At 43.0% G+C, this 16,233-nt stretch overlaps 2 protein-coding genes across 2 annotated transcripts; both read right to left on the bottom strand.

The window, feature by feature from the left end:
* Positions 1–4,383: 4,383 nt before the first annotated feature.
* Positions 4,384–7,982, bottom strand: LOC134126973 (von Willebrand factor A domain-containing protein 5A-like). The gene is made up of 5 exons (XM_062561052.1): positions 7,935–7,982; positions 7,400–7,417; positions 6,834–6,982; positions 6,590–6,713; positions 4,384–6,487 (listed from the first exon to the last, which is right to left on the bottom strand). Exons 1-5 carry the CDS (start codon positions 7,960–7,962, stop codon positions 6,408–6,410), a joined length of 399 nt encoding a protein of 132 aa, XP_062417036.1. The 5' UTR covers positions 7,963–7,982; the 3' UTR covers positions 4,384–6,407.
* A 988-nt stretch (positions 7,983–8,970) lies between these two features.
* Positions 8,971–15,657, bottom strand: LOC119209004 (von Willebrand factor A domain-containing protein 5A-like). Its single transcript, XM_062561051.1, has 13 exons — positions 15,449–15,657; positions 11,893–11,940; positions 11,482–11,684; positions 11,185–11,407; positions 10,902–11,077; positions 10,697–10,811; positions 10,465–10,613; positions 10,292–10,380; positions 10,028–10,172; positions 9,666–9,745; positions 9,464–9,578; positions 9,224–9,382; positions 8,971–9,122 (listed from the first exon to the last, which is right to left on the bottom strand). The coding sequence occupies exons 2-13, from the start codon at positions 11,936–11,938 to the stop codon at positions 9,015–9,017; spliced, it is 1,608 nt and encodes a 535-aa protein (XP_062417035.1). The 5' UTR covers positions 11,939–11,940; positions 15,449–15,657; the 3' UTR covers positions 8,971–9,014.
* Between the last annotated feature and the right edge of the window lie 576 nt (positions 15,658–16,233).

Here is a 16,233-nt window from a genome sequence, read left to right as displayed (position 1 = left end):
ATTCTGTTCTCTGTTTGTCGTGAAAGAGGTTTTTTTTCTTGACATCATCTCATCTACAAGCATGAATTTACACAATGAACTTTTACAGCGTGTCTCATGCAGATCAGGTACACTTACACTACTTTTAAAGTATTGAGAATATACTAACTAAATAATACTAAAATAACAAACTTCTGCAAATAACTTGTCATAGTAAGAACTCATCAAGAAATCATTAAGTTAAAGGGAATGAATAATAATCTGCTGCAGACCAAAGAAAAGCATCTGAAGGATTCCTGAAATGCATTATCCAAAAAACTGCATTCTGAACTCATGGTTCTCGTCATTTATACATATATATATATATATATATATATATATATATATATATATATAGTTTTATGTTTATGACGGTCTGCCTCTATCTTATCTGTCAACTCTTTTCCCAGAGCAGCGTCATGCAAATTGTTGGATTTATTTCCTTCCTTCCTTGTCTTTCACAGGAGCTTCATGTGTTTCATAACACATTGTAGGGTGAGGCCTTGGAGGGAAGCCTGAAGAAACATTGTCAATAAATGTGGAACTAAAGCTGCTACCTTTATTAAAAAACGAGCTGGCAACACTGGGTTGTTTTTCTTATTCATTTGTATAATCTTTCAAATCTCTTGCTGGTATCTTTCCAACCACAATGTGTGTGTGTGTGTGTGTGTGTGTGTATTTTGCTTTGGATGATTTGCAGGACTGAATGTTTTTTAACAAGGTGTGGTGTGACAAAGTGCCCCCCCCCCCCCCACCCTGCAGGGGCTCCTTGTGGGGCTCCTCTGGGTGTTTGCACAGGTCAAGGACCCCGTCGGACTTTAATCGCTGCCCCCCCCCCCCCCCCCCCCCCCCCCCATCGGCCTGCCCCGCCTGTGTGTACCTTTGTGCACAACACAATGCTTCCTTGTCACCGCTGATTAATCCCACAACTCACAACTGTAATCGCCCCGCACACACACACACACACAGACACAGACACACAAACACACACAGACACACACACACACACACACACACAGACACAGACACACACACACACACACACATACACAAACACACACAGACACACACACAGCCAGTAGCCGATGCACAGCTGCAGCCATGGAGCACAGTATATTTCCTGGAGAGTATTTATTGGGAGAAAACTTTTGAGAGGTGTCACTTTTTTTTAGTTTTTTCCGTTTCAGCAATTTCCTCTTGGCATCGCACCCCCCCGCCCCCCTCCCCTCCCCCGCCCTGATGGACACCTCCTGTGTTCTGCGCCTCTCCTTATCGCTGCACATCTATATTAAACAGTGCAGCGGGAACCAGCGTATCCCTCCGCCTCGGCCGTACCTCCCATCCCCGCATCAGGTGTCCATCAACCTGCAGCTCATTTTACCCCCCCTCCCCCCCCACCCCCCTCCGCATCCCCCCATGAACTCGTATCTTCTTATATTAGTTTGGGAAAGCCGAATGCGTCTGCGTGCGCTCTTCTCTGTCATTCCCTCCCGGGCCTTCTTTTAGCCTTTTGCCCTGTGCCCCCCCCCCCCCCCCCCCCTCCCCCCATGTGACCTCATACGCCCGTCACACTAATTCCTCCAGGTCAGTTGGGCTTCAGCAGCTTGTGCTTGACGTGTCTTTCAAGTCGCTCTCTGTCTGCCTCACTCGTCGATATGAATGTGTTTTGACAGCGATCCAGGGGGTCAATCTCTTCTTCTTCTTCTTCTTCTGACAGAAGAACTGCGGCATTTACCTCTCCAAACTCTCCCTGTCCCTCTATTCCACCCCCCCCCCCCCCCACCCTCACCCCTCCCTACTCAGCCTCTCTCCAGATCCCCTGATAGGGATGCTGCCTCTGAAGAACAGGAAATGAAACCCCCCCCCCACACACACACACACACACACACACACACACACACGGATCTGCCGCTCCCGGGCTTTATCGCGCAGAAACCTCCATCCCCAGCAGCCGCTGTCTCTCACTCGCTCACTAATGAACTCATTTTGCACCGAACGGAGAACACCATCTTATCTCTGCAGAGGAGGCCGCCTCTGTTTCCTTGTCATTGCAGGTGAGGAGGGAGCGACGTCATCCTCAAAGATTAAACGCACTTCAGTCGTGAATGTGAACGTACAAAATACAACTTGTTTTAAAACTTTCAAATGAGCACCGTGTGAGCAAAACCACTCCACTCAGACCCTGCAGAGCGAGTGGATGGAATAACCCACCTGTATTTTTTGGGGGGGGACTGCAGGGTGGAGAGATTCATCTGTCGGCCTGTGGCAGTGTAGTGAGGGAACAATCTAATCGCTAATCAATCATTTTAAGGTACCACGTGGGTTTAGTAAAGCTGCTTTACGTTAACAAGGGAAATGGCTGAGTGTAAAGAGAAAAGATTTGCTATGGGGGGGGGTCAAACATTCGGCCCGCCGGGGGGGAGGGGGGGGGGGGGGGGTCCAGTGCGGCCCATCGGATGAGTGTGAAAATGAATATAATAATATCTCAAAGAACCATTTAATATCCCAATAAACCATGTAAAAAAACACGTAGAACCATCCAATAGATGAAATGGTTCTTTCTTAAAGAGAAGGAACAACCAGCCTTCAAAAATCAGAGCATATATTGAAAATCAACTTTTGTCCATGATAAAAAATCAAGTCTTTTCTTTTTACCTTGCACACTATGTTAAAATTGGATGTGAGCGTATCAAAATACAAAGACAGTGTTTGAGTCAAAGTAAATTCAAGTTAATAAGGAAAAAAGTTAAAACAACATGTAAACAAGCAATAACTTCCTAGGATCTGGGATCAAATAATAACATCCTGACACAAGTAGTGTTGGTAGCAATATTCTTATTTAACTTTTAAAAGGTTATGGTTCAAAGTGGGCCTAGGTCAAGGGGGAGGGGGGGGGGGGGTCAAAATTAAAAATTGATAATAACAGTTTTTCTGCTAAAGGGCCCAAAATGTTACAATCCCATCATCAAGCCAACATGCCTGACGCGTTGGACCCGTTGGGTGTGATGGCTTCAAAAGGCCTTTTGAATCCGGTGCCACAGTCCCTGCAGTAAGATGATTTTGAACGTGGTCATATCGCCCCCTGTTGGTTTTAAGGAGTATCATCAGACTGAGAACAGCTTATTTTAAGAAAGCTGACCAACGGGGGAAAGGATTCTCGTTGAGGATGGGTGGGACTAGCAAGGTACTTACTGTGGATTAGGGTTGGGTATCGTTTGAATTTGAGCGATTCCGATTCCAATTCCGATTCCTGGTTTCGATTCCGGTTCCCAGCGATTCTCGATTCCGATTCTTTTAAGAGACAGGGTCAAAAAAGTTTAAGTTTAAGATATTTTAAATGAGCTAGCTAACCAAGGGTCTTTCTGAAGAAAATAGTCTGACCTTCTCCATCAATATTAATTATTTTTATTAACTTTACTATGAATTTCTAACAGGGCTGTTTTCAACTACAAAATAAATATCAAACTATGAACTTGAATATTGTATAAACATTATAAATTATGAATATATTTTAACAGGGGTACACTTTCCTCCAGAGAGCTTTATTTTTGAAACCTCACAAAAACGAACCCTTGGAATCAGAGGAAGAGGCAGCGCGTCAAACACGGGGCACACGGAGGGGGGGGGGGGGGGGGGGGGGGGGGCGCGCAACTCTCCCAACCTCAAATCGGGGACACTTTCGCTGACGGGGGGGCTGCTGACGGTCGACGCGGGGAGTGGTAGCACAATCTTTTTTTTCTTTCTTTGCAGCGCCAGCCTCACGGCTCATTTTAACAGAGGACCGCTCCGCTCGGGCCACCCGGCACCCGCGCGCGCACTGGTCTGATGCGTCACAACTTCACAACAACCGGGAGTTTTTTGCCGAGTTTTCGGTTTGTTTCGAGAAGTGTAACCACACTTTGGACCGCCGACGCACGCTACACATGTTCGATCGCGCTGTTACGCCAACACTTCCGGTGGACGCTTCTTCGTTGGTGTTCAGCGGTTTCTATTTCCGGTCGGCGCCGGCGGACTGAGAATCGAAACTAGGAATCGAATTTTAAACTTTTGAACGATACCGGGTAAATCGCAAAGCTAGTTTCGATTCCAATCGATTCTCGATTCTCGATACCCAACCCTACTGTGGATTTAAAGATAGAAGGGAGGTTGTCTGGGTGTTTCCTTTTTTTTGTGCATGTATACTTTGCACGTTAAACTGTAACAGAGAAAATGTGATATTTGAACTTTTCAGACACGCACACACAAAGAGTTCCACTCAATCTCTTTTAGATCAAAGAGCTTTAATTGTGTCTTGACACTAAGGCCCCTGAATTAGAATGATCTCCTACTATAATCCTAATCTTGTTTGTTCTTCTCTTCCTTTGTCTCTCCCTTCCTGTTGTGGATCAATTTTTTTTGATGCGCCTAAGAATCTGTTTTTCCTCACATCTTGTCCTTAAATCACTCTTTTGCCCCTCTGTTTGTTTTTAAAACCATCTTATTGGATGATCAATAAAAAGGAGGGATGGAGAGAAGATGGAGGATGGAGAGGAATGCTCAGAAGGACAGTGTGAGGAGGAGGAGGAGGAGGAAGAGGCAGTGACCCACATAATACAACGAAGCAAATCCAAATGATCACCATGTAGACCTCACCTCACCATCCTCTCCCCCCCAGTCACAACATCATGTGCTTTCACAATAAAATGCATCGACGATGACAAGTCAGGTCAGGCAAACATATCGGTTGTGTTATGGTGGTGCATTAACATACACATGAGCAGAGGTGTCAAAAGTATTCGCATTCATTACTCAAGTAGAAGTATAGATACTCGGTTTTGAAAATACTTTTGTAGAAGTGGAAGTATCAGCTCAAGCTGTTTACTTAAGTAAAAGTATAAAAGTGCTAGTTTAAAACTACCTAAAGTAAAAAAAAGTATTGAAAGGGAAAGAAATGTCCATTAAGAACAAACAGTCCGTCAGTCCGTCACAACGCGATGGGAAGGTGCCTTCAGGTCACGTGACCCGCCGGATGACGGAAACATGGCGACATTCAGAGAGGCGACGCTACAACCACAGAGGGACACACGTTGTTCCCATTGATTAGACTGCAGTGTCTCCCCATAGTTTACTACTTCACCTGCCTCCTGAAAGACATCCTTCACCACTTTTACGCACCCTGCGTCACTCTGATATGCGTCGTGTGGTGAACCAATGAGGCGCCTGGATGGTAAATGTTTACACTTCTCATCCAACCACAATCAAAGCCACGCAATCCCGACGGCGCGTTTTAGTTTTTTGTGTGTTTTTGAAAGGTGACAAGCCAAAAAAACCTTCCGAAATGAAATAGTAACGAGGCGATTTTTTAAATGTAAGAAGTAGAAAGTACAGTTATTTTCGCGAAAATGTAAGGAGTAGAAGTTAAAAGTCTGAAAAATAAATACTCAAGTATAGCTACCCAAAATGTCTACTTAAGTACAGTAACGAAGTATTTGTACTTCGTTACTTGACACCTGTTTTATTGGATAGATGTTTCGTGAATACTTGAATATATTGACAAAGAATAGAGTATGAATCCAGAACAAAAAACAGGAATAATCAAATTAAAAAACGTCAGTTACATGAAGAAATAATGTCGACTATATATTTTGCTTTTCTGCCTTGTCTTGTTATATTTAACTGTTAAAAGTTTTATGTCCAATTCCATTAAGAGTTTTAAAAAAGTAATCGAATTTAATAGCATTGTAGTTACTTTGTAAGGAAAATAATTTGATTTTCTCTTTCAACTTCTCGCCTGCAACTTGCTGTTGAATTGGTTAAAGTAAAAATGGATCTCGGGAACAATGGTTGAATCAGGAAATTCATTCGTTCTCGGCACTCTTTTTAATAACCTTCTCTTTGCTCTTTAGGCGTTGGATGAAGTATCAACTACTTACAGCCACACACCTGCAATTTATTACATTTTGTATGAAATAACAGATTAGTGGTGGACAAGAGCAAGACATCAACTCAAGTTGTTTTAAAGCAGACCCAGTAGTTTTTGGGGATATCTATCATTCTAATCATTACAAAGGTTAGTAAAAAATAATTCACAATTGAAGCATGACGTTTTAAAGCCTTGCTCAATGTGGCTGAAAACATCTCCAGGCAGCTAAACATTTGAAATGTGATTCAGAGTTGGCTAAAGTTCATGTAAACCTGATGTCAAAGTTTGTTGTGCAAAACGAATCAAAGAGAAATGAAGACTGAAATAAAAACCACAAAAGCTCATGGTTGTTTAAAGTTGTTCTAGACCCAAGTTGACATAAAATTGGTTTATTTGATTTTAAGTCGATGGTTGCATGATGGAGTGAATCTCCTTCGGTGTACCAGAGGGGTCCAATCCTGCAGGAGAAGCTCCTTCAATGAACACCTCAGAGCCCCACGGCGTCTTTCTGCACGTTGCAACCCAACAGAGCATTTCCTGCTTCCACACACTCCGTCACCCCTGAAGCTGCAGAACAGAAAACACACAGAGCACGTCATCAGCAGACTGTGAGTAAACAGCAGTCACTGTTAAAAACATCAGATCAACACTTCATATTGTGCTTTTTACCTTTCTGAGCTCGGAGCCAGGACACAGCCTTCATAGCCAGAAGCTCCCACTCCTCCTGAGCATCCATCTTGAAACCATGAAGCCAGATCAGAGCCAGAATGGTGGCCCACACGTCCTGCTTCACCTAATTCAACAAATCAAACAATGCAAAATGGATCAGAACCCAACGGGGAAAACAAAGTTAAAGAGAACAGAGAGGATTCAGCACCAAGGGCAACATTGAACAGTCCCATCATTAACCCACCGATGCAGGCTTGGGCTTCTCCACCTCCTCGCTGGTCTTTCCCAGTGCAGCAGCCAGATGTGGATCCAGCACCCAGCAGCCAGACGCCTCCTGCAGGGAGACCAGCTGCAGCAAAGGGTCTCTGGGGGGCTGTTTGGGCTGAGAGCTTTCTGAAGAGGAGAGCAGAGTGAAAATATCAAAATAAACCCTCTGGATCATTGCACTGGTAATTATTCAGAGTAATTCATTTGGTTTAGTATTTTTTATTGTTGTTTTCCTATATGATACTAATGTAAAGAAATGCATATAATAATGTTGCTTTTTATGGAATCTGTCATCTTTACCAGTAGTATCTATAAACACAAAGTGCAAATGACTGAAGCCATTAGTTTTGCAAGTATTTGGTTGTTAATCAAATTGTTGGATGAATACAAGGTTTGAATAATATAAAATAAAAGATAAATAAATAATATAAAAGATTATCAAATTCGTGTAGTTTTGGGTTTAAAATTACATTAACAACTAAAACGGTGTATAAAGTACACGTTTTCTTAATAAGTATAAGTATTTTAAAAAAGGCTACTTACCAACCGTTTGGTCCATCCCTTAAAGAAAAAAAAGATGTGGAACGTTATAAAAACGCAACAACAGTAATAACAGGGAAGGAACTCAAAAGGACCTTCTCAAAGTGTTAACCACTTTAGGAGAAAACCAGGACAGAGAAACCAAAATGTAAATCATCCACAACAACACCGCTGCAGTCTCATGAAAAGTCCTCCGTCCTCCCTGAGACACTGTGAACTCCAGAAGTACATGCCGTGTGCTCCGTGTCTCTCCGTTTGGATGTATAAAGAGTGGAGTTAATTTAAAAACATCACACACATGCCACAGTGTAGCCACATGTCGGCTCATCCTTCATCGCTTGCTGCACTAGACAATCATATCTTTATGTCAATAACTCCCAACCATGGACCAGAGGAACTGCTACTGTTCATACGTGTATTCATTATCACATTAAAGCAACAAGTTAAGAATTTGTGCAACAGAAATGTATTGTCTTTTATTTAAATTTATTTTAGTCTATTAATAGACATACACTCAGATTTTTAGGTGTGTACTTACTGGGAGACATCTGAGGAAGCTGCGGCATACCACCTGCCCTTTGCCCTTTGACATAATAAAAACACAGCGTGAGGTCAAGACATGAGCCACGCTAATAACTAAACCAAAAATATCAACAAAACTACTGGATTGGAACATTATTACGATGACTAACAACCAAAAGTTAAATTAAATCAAAATATCTCAAAAGTGTAGAAATGTGTGTAGAAATACATAGGTATGCGTTCATATTTGTTGAGTTGTACTTCATCATAGAACATTAAGACAGGTTTTACTTACTCTTCATATCACGGGGCACATTACAAAAGGGAACCGCCCTTACTATAGGATGAAAAAGAGATTTATACAAGGAAGGGTAATAATGAAGGAACTGAAATTGTAAGATTTGGACCATCTCAATGTGTTAACCACTTCAGTAGAAACAAAGAAAGCAGAGTACAAAGAAAAGTAAATGTAAATCACCAACAGTGACACTGGTGTAAGATAATAAAAACACAGCGTGAGGTGAAGACATGAGACATGCTATTTACTAAACCAAAAATATCAACAAAACTACTGGATTGGGAGATTACTACAATTGTAACGTCCCTGACCTTTGTTGGTGGCCTGTGTATATTTGTCTCTCAGTGTTTCGCAGACAGCCCAGCAGAAGGCTTGATTGAGGGTCCATCCCGAATGGGATGGGGTGTTTGTTTTGTTTGCGTTTCCTGACCCTCGCTAAATATCGGCTAAATGCATACACATCGTTTTTATTTTGATCTTTTTCAACGTCCTGCTAATTCCCCTGATGGCTGTGTTTTAACATTTTTCAACAATCAACAGTAGATGAACACAATATTCCATGAAGTCATGATAAACACTGGTCCACACATTGCTCTGCTGGGGGAACGTAACCATTAAACGCCTTTGGCACAAATCTAACGTGGTCATTTAGAAATATGATCTAATTTAATGTGCGGATATGTGCAAAATTGGCCGAAACTATTTTATTTGATCTAAATAATGAAATTTAACTAAATATTTGCAATAATCTAAGCGCAACATTTGTAAGGACAGGACCCAATGCATAACAGTGCTGCTTTACCCAGAGTCCTTTGCAGGCTTGAGACTGAAGTGGAGCTGGGTCTGAGAGGGGTGACCTGCCAGGCTGTACGCCACCGTCACACAGCCCTCTGACGCCTCCGAACTCTGTGGAAACGTCACAGTGTCACAAACCATTTCTTCCATTATCGCTGAGCGGAGGAATCTAACGAGGTAGTAGTTTCACTATAAGAGGGTGCCGCTCCTACCTGTCCAGTGAACTGGGCGTAAACCAGTGACCTTTGACCCTGGAAAAGTGCTGCGATCGGTGGAGAGAGAGCGGTGACAGAGACTCCGCTCGGCAGGTCCCACTTGACTGAGACGTCCACCACAGACGGTTGCAGAGCGAACCGCATTGACTGCATCACCTGGTGAGTAAGAACAATTTAAGTAATCATGTCTTGGTGGTAATTGGACCTTTCATGGAAGGAAAGGCAGCGGTGTGTTACTTTGGGTTGCATCCTGTCGGTCCCTGTGATGAACTGAGCGTGGCCTCCTCCTTCTTTGGCCAACCCGTTGATGAGAGCAGAACTGGCCCCTTCCCCAATCCCAAAAGAGAAGCACCTACAACACAGTGGGTTGGTTTTTACACACAGCACTTAAACATGGCACTTATTTTAGCAATTGTGTTGATTTTTCTTGTTCTTTGACCTGTGGGAAGCTGAATTCTGCTTCACCAGATTAATGACTTCTTTTGTGTTCCCCACCTCTCCGTCAGTAAAGACAAATACCTGCGGAGGAGAGTTTACACAAAGTTACACAACAAAACGTTGAGTACTCAAAATATTTCTCAAATAGACATGTTTGATTGTTGTTTCGGTGAAAAAAGGCATTCGAACAGAACATTCTAAAGAACAAGGTGCAGCAAGAAACAAACAGTAGCAGGTTCTGACTGAACTGGATGGTTCTATTAGCTACAGAATATACTTTCATAACCACTTCAAGTGTGTCTGTGTGTGTGTGTGTGTGTGTGTGTGTGTGTGTGTGTGTGTGTGTGTGTGTGTGTGTGTTACTTGTCGAGGTTGACTGGGAATGGAGGGCTGTCTGTAAATGTGTTTGAGTGGCTCAAGGATCTCAGTTCCTCCAAGATCAGCCTCCATCTTTTCCACTTTCTTCAGAGCCTCTTCCATGGTCTTCTGGTTGTACTCTTCACTCTTACTGCAGCCAGAAAACACACAAACCTTACAGGATGCAGATGGTCTACAACCACAATCCTACAACTTAACATTAACAATAGTCAATGGTTATAATCACACTTGTTGGACTAAGTGACTCACGGGAAGATGTGTTCAAAGGTGGACCCGAAACTGTAGATGTTGAAATAGCAGCCGAGCGGTACGCTCTTCAACAGGAGCAGCAGAGTGTCCTTAAGGGAGGAGAATAAGGTGAAGGTCACTGTGTGAGAGACACTATGAATGTGTTCATGAGAGGAATATCACAGAATTAGTACCCTGGCATTCTTTATACGTTCTCCTCCCATACTGCCAGATCGATCCAATAAGAAGACAAACTCTCCACATGAAGCCATTGAGGACATCACAGCTTGGGGGAACTCTGGGTAAAGGCTCAGCATCACTACTGGATCACCCATCAGAGAGCCTGGGACACAGAGAACATAATCCTTTATAATACATCCTAACATATTATAACTCTATACATTATCAGTTCAAATGTAAACCCACCAGGCTGTGAAGAGGCCCGTCCTGCCTCCACCACAGCAGAGGGCTGGTGGGCGTCTTTGTAATAAATCAGCAGTTCAACATCTCTGTCAAACTTGTGTCCTGCAGCCAACTTGACCTGCAGTGCACCAGACAAACATCTCAAGTCATTCCAAAACATCTCTTCTTCTCCGTGATGAGAAACATTCATCAGCAGCACTCTACCTACCGTGGCCTGGGTTTGCTCTGTGTTGAGGTACTGCAGAGGGTCCAGGGGAGAGCTGGACTCTACTTTAGAGACGGGACGAGGAGAGGACACTCGGGCAGAGAAGGACAGAGTGTAGGGCACCAGAGAGGCTGGAACAGAGGTCACCTGGACGTTGACCCCTTCACTGCCAACGCTCCCTGTCAATGAGGTAAACCGGTCAGATATGAAGCACAAGACAACATGAAGTCGTGCTGCAAGTTGAAGCTTGAGGGCTCCTGAAGAAGCTGCTGGCTGCTTTTCCTACCCTGAGGTTGGTAGCGAGGGTTGAGCACAGCGGGCAGGAGAAACCTCAGCCCTTCATCGGCCTGCACAGCCAGCTCAGTGACGTACTCCAGCCTGATGGAGGCGCTCTCTCCTGGAGGCAGACTGCCCACACTCAGGGAGAATATATCTGGACTCTGCTCGCTCTCCTCCAACAGGAAGGCCTGCTGACCGGAACTCAGAGCGTCGTCATACTCCTCACGGGCCTGAAACACACAACGCACGAGTGAAACACTGTGTCACAGCTCCTTTGAGAGAAGGTCTTTGCTGTGCAGCTCACCTCCTGTTTCTCCTTCACCTCCCCCACAATCTCCGTCTGTCCGACCTTAGCGCTGAAATGACAGACGGCAGCATCTCCAGGCAGAGGGAAGACAAAGGTGGCCTCCAGTGGTTTGTCCTCCTGGTTCTGGTAGTTCAGAGTGGAGACCACTGTAGCCACATGGTCCCTGACCTCCAGCTTCACCTCCACGCTCTTCAGAGGAACTGACCGAGCAGCAGATGGAAACACAGTGAACACAACATGCTTTCCTACGTTGTTGAGGTTTATTCTTTAATGAACTGTTTTATTTTACCAATGGACCTGTAAAACCAGTGCATCCTGCCTCTGTCCAACAGTGTGCAAACCAGGATGAATTTGGACAATAAAAATGCCTTTTGAATGATGAAGGTTGTTTTTCCAACAAATCCATACCTGGTTCCTTCTGAGAGGTTAGCAGACCACAGCAGCTCGCCATCATACCTGCAACAATCAAAGAGGACGTTTGAGGACTTCATGCTGCTGGGTTGGATGGAAATAACAGCGGTTGGGCTCCCACCATTGCATAAACCCCCCCCTCCGCAAGGAATGTGCCTTTACACCTAGGTGCGATTTCTCTCTCTTGGTGAAACAGCCCTGAGATCTGATTGGTCAAGCCACAGACACCACAGGAGTCCCTTTGCTGTTGTCTGTGAGTTCCCCCCCCCCCCTTCAAACTTTCTTTCTGAACTGACTCTGGTCAGTGTATGGATGAGACAACAGCGTCTCTTCGAACCCTTTTCCAGACTGGCCTCAGGATTAAGGATTCAGGCCTCTCCAACCCAAACCATCTTCTAGCTGCTCCAGAGAAGTCTGGCTCCCCCAGTCTTCACTTCCGGCCAAAGCAGCTCACCAAGAAGGAAAGGATTTTTCTACCCCTTTAAATACAACTTGTGTGTTACAAGAGCACAAACAGCTTTTGTGCCACCTAGAAATCCAGTCCTCATGATTCTTAATCGTTCCCCTTAATAAAAGGACAAAGCGGACACCAAGTTAAATGAGACTCGACACAGAAAACCCTATCAACGCACCGTAAGGCTGAGTCTGGGCAGAAGTTGGATTAGCTTCTGTCGTTATTTATTTAATGAGAGATGAGTATGTTGATGAACCGCTATCGTGCCTCACTGTTGCAAATAAGATACGCTTTGCTTTGAGCTTTCCGTTCTTTCTTTTGACTTCTAATTTACTGACCAATACACTGGTCCCTCCACACATATAGAGTTACTAACAGACAGAGGTTTAATCCCGATCATTCCGATCTTTTTTTAAATATATTTTCTTAAATACATGTTTCCACGTGGTTGTGATGCAGTGCTGACTTATACAATCGTGAACGCTGCAATGGATTTGTGATGCGTTTTGTAGATTTTCAGCAATATGTCTGTGAATGTGCTGCTGTTAGCTGGCAGCTTGTTTGGCTTCATACACAAACAGCAAGAAACTCTTCTAATCATTACGTTACACTGGGTATCGAAGTTAGTTAATGCAACTTTTGATATAGGAACACCAACTCCAAATATTTTACTATAATAAGCAATTATTATGGAGATATAAACATAATCGAAGCACTTACAGCATTTTCATGAGGGATTTCACTCTTTGTGAGGCTTCGTTCAACAGTAACCTACGTGTCTGCGTCACAGACCACAACAACAATCTGTGATGCTATTGGCTGCCCTGATTGCTGCCCAATCGCGGTAGGAAATAAATAAATTATTGTTATAAATATTAAACGTCACAAAAGACCTTTTCACAATCATTTTTATTGTTTAAAATATTTGTCGGGGACCCCCCAAAATCTAAAAATGAATTCTTATAGGGGGTCCCTAATGACTTATAGGGGGTCCGGGACCCCCCCAGACTCCCCTCATTTCGAACCCTGGGTTTAACTATGTGGGGAACACACGTGGTGTACAAACACAGCTTGTTGCCACACCTTTGGCATGTGGTCGGTAGCTTAGCGTCCAGCTAGCTCCCGTCCTGAGCTCTCCCCTCATCTCACAGACACACACAAATGAATGGTTTTATTTGTTGTTTAGACATTCGGATATCATATAGTAGCTTTTGTTGATTTCAAATGGTACAGCTACTGGACATTCTGCAGCGAGCAAGTGTTTATAAAAACAAATAAACATGCATTAAATAACTTGTGTGTGTCTGGACTCACTCACCTTTGCTTGAATGAGAAGGTGTGTCTAAACTTTTGACTGGTACTGTATGAATCCTACCAAAAGATTTAAAAAAAAATTAAAAAGAAAAACACAATGAACAAAATAAAGAATTTTGCAAATGTATTGCAAATAAATGATTCAATAAAAATAAAAATACAGGTTTCCTCCCATGCTGTTCCTCTCTGCTCCGCCCTTCCTTTTTCATTCAGTGTCTTAACTGTTTAGCTGATTTTATTAGGAATAACAGTTTACACAATAGATCTGGACAGATGTTTGCTTAATGGTAATTGTTGAGTTGAATCTTGACCAGAACTACACTTCCCAGAGTGAACACCAATCACTGTCATTGTGGAGCAACTGTGTAGAGGTCCTCATTCCTCAAGTTACGGTTCGGTCCAAAGACGCCAATGGTCTGTGAGATTTTATTTATTTAAATGCTGATTAATGTTTAAGTTGTGGGTAACTACGGAGTAGATTAGGGTGAGTAATTGCAGCATTAAGTTAATTTTGTCAGGATTTGCTAAAATATTTAATTAAATTTAAAAGTATAAGATGTTTATTTAAATGTTTAAACCAAGGTCAAACTTCATTGGAAACGTTTAATGTGAATGTTTAATTTGGAAAAGTAATTCCTGTTCTTTGTCTTTAAAGGTTTACAACCTAATTCTCTGAACTGGCAAATCAACGAACAAAGGCAAAAGAAAAACAAAATAAAAGTGATTGAGCCAGACAGTTTGAGTTGTCCTCGTGTCCTTTGGAACGTGAGCTGGAGATAACTTAACAGTATTGATGAGACTAAAAATAGATTTCCATGACGGGAAAGGACCGAATAGAACATAACAATCAGATTTTTTTAAAGGCATTTTTTCTATTTCTTCATAGAGCATCACAGATTCAGAAATCCAAAACCAATGGGACATAAACCGTATCAATTCACAGAGCTGCCAACTTTAAAAAGAGTGAGATTTTTTAGGGGTGACTAACATTTTGCCGTGCACACCATTATAAAGCTAATGCAGTGTGATGTAATACAACAGCCCTGAATTAAATGTTCACCTCAGTAACGTTTTATGTGTTTATTCCATCCAATATGAATACAAATTAGTTATATACTTGTCAGTGTAATCCAGTAGTTCAGCGACACCACAAACTACAGCAACTTTGATCTGATCCATTGAGCTATTTTGCCAAATTATTTTATGTCTAATATATATATATATATATATATATATATATATATTGGAGCAACAGAATCCTTTTTTTATTTCAATACCAATATTCACCATATTTTCAATATATCAGCAAGACCAGCCGCTGCGGTGACGTCATCGAGTCAGCTGCTGTTCGGATTGCGGAAATGACCGCCCTCAGGTTCTCCCGTAACTGTGAGTCAAGGACGCCCGAGTTTATCCTCCCGAGTCCCCAAGTCCGCCGTTTTAGGTATTGATAAAGGATCACTATGCAGTGAATGTGTTTACAGGCGCGCTCCTTGGCGCCATCTACCGTCGGGCAGTTAGAGAAGAAACGAACGCACCTCGGACCAAAAGTGCGCGTGTCACACGGCGAAACCGTTAGAGTTGGTACCTCTGAATTCGGATTGCAGAGTGATGTAGGCCAACTCATGTATGTATATATATATATATTATATATATATATATATATATATATATATATGCCATCTCACTAGTGTGCTTGAGCCAACTCATGTATATATATACATACATGAGTTATATATACATCTAAATAAACAGACCAAATAAATAAATTAGACCAACTTTTACCTCTGAGGATGGATGTCCACGCGACAGAGTTACTGAGGTTTCCTCTTGCAATTATCCGAAGACAACTCGCGAAGTTTCTAAAGCAGAACGACGTGAAGTGACAAACCAAAAGAAGTTAATGTCACGCCTGCTCGGTGCGCCGATGTAGAGACAAGGGAGTGCCGACTGCAGAAGAGCCAGCTGAAACCTGCGAAAACAACACAGCCAACGCGGAAGTTTTTCGGTGTGCGCGCGTGCGTTTGGCATTACCATAGATGTATATGTAAAAGAAGGCTAGAAGTCTCGTCCGCGTTGCCGGCCAACGAAGTCGAACGTCCGCACGCGGCGGCCATCTTGCCACAGTCAGCTCGCTCACCCAAAACATTGTGTTGTACGTGCACCTTTAAAACAAACATAACTTGCTCAATTTTAAACAGATTTTTCCACTGTCTGGTTTGTTATGAACGTCAGAGATGTAGTTAAGACACTACACCCTTATAATGTGGGAGCTGACTGTGGCAAGATGGCCGCCAGGTGCGGACGTTCCAGACATCTCCCCTCTATATACATCAATGGGCATTACGGTAAGTTTGTATGATGCGACTTCCAGAGAAGAGTCCAGTAAACGTAATAAGTATGAGGGGCCGTTTAGGACTTAACTATTGAGACACTCTCACACACACTGAGACACTCTCACGCACACTATTGAGACACTCTCACGCACACTATTGAGACACTCTCACGCACACTATTGAGACACTCTCACACACACTATTGAGACACTCTCACGCACACTATTGAGACAC

Source organism: Pungitius pungitius, chromosome 3 (genome assembly GCF_949316345.1).
Source record: "Pungitius pungitius chromosome 3, fPunPun2.1, whole genome shotgun sequence".
NCBI lineage: Eukaryota > Metazoa > Chordata > Actinopteri > Perciformes > Gasterosteidae > Pungitius > Pungitius pungitius.
This window is presented reverse-complemented; position numbering and strand designations above follow the sequence as displayed.